General features: G+C 42.6%; 1 protein-coding gene across 1 annotated transcript; it reads right to left on the bottom strand.

Annotated features, from left to right (window-relative positions):
- Positions 1-858: 858 nt before the first annotated feature.
- On the bottom strand, positions 859-1,902 carry LOC124457091. The gene has a single exon (XM_047007381.1). It carries the CDS (start codon positions 1,900-1,902, stop codon positions 859-861), a length of 1,044 nt encoding a protein of 347 aa, XP_046863337.1.
- Between the last annotated feature and the right edge of the window lie 897 nt (positions 1,903-2,799).

Below are 2,799 nucleotides of genomic sequence, written 5' to 3'. Positions count from 1 at the left end.
ATATAATACACATCACAGGAATAGTTTGTGAAGTCCCTGTTATATTTTTAAATAATGATTTGTTTGGTGATGTGCACATTTCCAGAAGCTCTACTGATGCCAATCATAAGCCATTGGCTTTGCCTCGAGATACAGCACAATCTCTATTATCACTGCCTCCAGAGACAGCACAAGCTTCTTTACAATCAACCACTGACCTTCATACAATTGGTGTACAGGATACATCAGGTTAGTTACATTAAATATTATATTGCCACCATGCTTTATCTTATTGCTAAATTATATTATTTTTTTACAGCACAACCTCCGTTTTCATTGCCTTAAGAGACAGCACAAGCTTCTTTTCAATCTACTACTGATCTTCATGCAGTTTGTGTACAGGATACATCACATTATTGCCACCATGCTTTATCTTATCGCTAAGTCAATCTAAAGATGGTGGATTCTCAGGTTAGCAGTCCGATAGATGCGTGAGTCGGAATCGTATAGATTATAAGTAAATAATTTTTTCTTCGATCTAGTAAATAATGATATAGTGTAAAGAACAAATGTGCAGTTTAACAGTATACCAAACGAAAATACATGAACTCACTTCTTTGCCGGGTCCTCACGATCTACATTAATTTCAATACAGGTTAGCCGATATAATAAAGTAATACAATGATGAAGCTTTCGCGGTTAGCATGTGGTAACTGTCAGCTGCACTATAGACTCAAATCCCTTTTATCCCAATGAATATTGCGCGTCAAATTACGCGTCAGTTAAAACATGCATAAATTAAACTCCAGTGCTAAATAATTATATCCGTGCAGTTTGTCAGCAATCCATCCTCCCCCCCCGATAAAGAAACATTACTTATCAGTTTATTTCTTCTGCTGCTTGAATCACAGCGATCTTGGTGATTGGTCTCGAGTACTCCCCTGAACTTGTTTTGACCTTTACGTTTCGTACCTTTCCATCCTCTCCCGGGTACCCTTCTACTATCCGTCCTACTGTCCACTTTCCTCGTACAGCATTTCCGTCAGCCACTATTACCACATCATCGACTCGCACATTTCTCTTTTCCTGATTCCATTTTTTCCTGGGGACAAGTAATGGAAATGTGTCTCTTGTCCATCGTTTCCAAAACGAGTCCACGATCTTTTGCACAAACTCCACCATTCTTCTGGGGTTTTTGGTTTCTTGAAATGGACCTTGTGGTACTTGAACAGATGCTCTACACAGGAGCATATCATTGGGGCACAAATATGAGTCGTCATCGGGATCATTCGGAGGTCGTCCAATTGGGCGTTGATTTACTAAGTTCGCTACTTCCAGTAAACAAGTATACAGCTCAAACGGAGTAAGTATGTGTTCTCCAATCGCTCTCTTCAGGGCTCGTTTGCAGCTTTTCACCATCGCCTCTGCACATCCGTTTTGATGTGGTGCCGCTGGGGTGCTAAGCTTCCATTGTACTCCCTTTTCCGCGCAGTAGTCTTGAAGTAGCCTTTTGTCAGCTCCTTGGATCATTTTGCGCAGATTGGTCAATGCACCAACAAACTGCGTACCGTTATCACTCAAGATTTCTGCTGGGTATCCCCGAATTGAGAAGAATCTTCGCAGAGTCTGGATAAATTCCATCGCTGAACAGTCGGTGGCGATTTCTAGGTGGACTGCTCGAGTATTTAGGCACGTAAAGATTACTCCGTAATGTTTCGTTCTCTTGTTTCTTCCCACTTTGACAGTCAGTGGTCCAAAGTAGTCGCATGCTGTGTAGTGGAACGGTGGGGAATGGGGTTGAAGTCGCTGTGGTGGTAAGTTGGCCATTATCTGTGATTCAGTTTTTGGGTTTGCTGCTCGACATGTGACACACTTTGCCTTGATGCTCTTTGCTAAATCGTGTGCTCGAATGATCCAATACATTCTTCTGATTTTTGCTACCGTAGTTGCCACCCCGTGGTGACCTTTTTTGTGAAACTCTTCCACTATCAATTTGGAGATTCGGTGATTATAGGGCAAGAGAGCAGGATGCTTGGTTTCGTAAGAGACTAATGAGTTATCAATTCTTCCGCCAACTCTAACAGTGCCTTCTTCATCGGTAAAAGGGCTCAGAGATCTTAATTCGTTAGATTTCAATTGTGCACGAATCTTTGTTTAAGCTCTTTTAATCCAGAATGTCCTACTTCTTTCGAGTTCTGCCGGTGTTAAGCAATCTCCTCTTGCTGTGTCCTTCGCTGTCGACCGTACCTTTGCTAATAATGTTTACTTAGCTCTCAAAACCAAGCAGTAACTCGTACGAGCTTTCTCCAACTTGAAAACCTTTCACTGTCAATTACGTTTACTGACGTTGTGACTGCACCTACCAATTTTCAACTTCTACATTCCCTTTCAACTTCTTTTGCATCGGGTTTTGCGTTTTCGACCGGCCATTCTTCCTTTGGCAAGTACAGGAATTCAGGACCGTTTTTCCATCTATCCGACAGCTCAACAACACGGAGACCACGGGATACATCATCTGCCACGTTCTGATCCGTTGGGATGTGTCTCCATTGAGCAGGTTGGACGTTGCTTTGTATTTCCCCTACTCGACTTGAAACAAATGGTTTGAGTCGTCTTCTCTGGCTGCGGATCCACGCAAGAACAATTGCGCTGTCGGTAAACAAGACACTCTCTTTTAGTGGTATACGGAGTTCATTTTGGATGGTCTTGCATAAACGGCTGGCTAACACGGCTGCTTGTAGTTCTAATCTGGGTATTGTTAGCTCTTTCAATGGGGCGACTCGTGACTTTGCTGCAACAAACCGTACGTTCACTACTCCA

Source organism: Xenia sp. Carnegie-2017, unplaced genomic scaffold, assembly GCF_021976095.1.
Source record: "Xenia sp. Carnegie-2017 unplaced genomic scaffold, XeniaSp_v1 HiC_scaffold_6, whole genome shotgun sequence".
Classification (NCBI taxonomy): domain Eukaryota; kingdom Metazoa; phylum Cnidaria; class Anthozoa; order Malacalcyonacea; family Xeniidae; genus Xenia; species Xenia sp. Carnegie-2017.
This window is presented reverse-complemented; position numbering and strand designations above follow the sequence as displayed.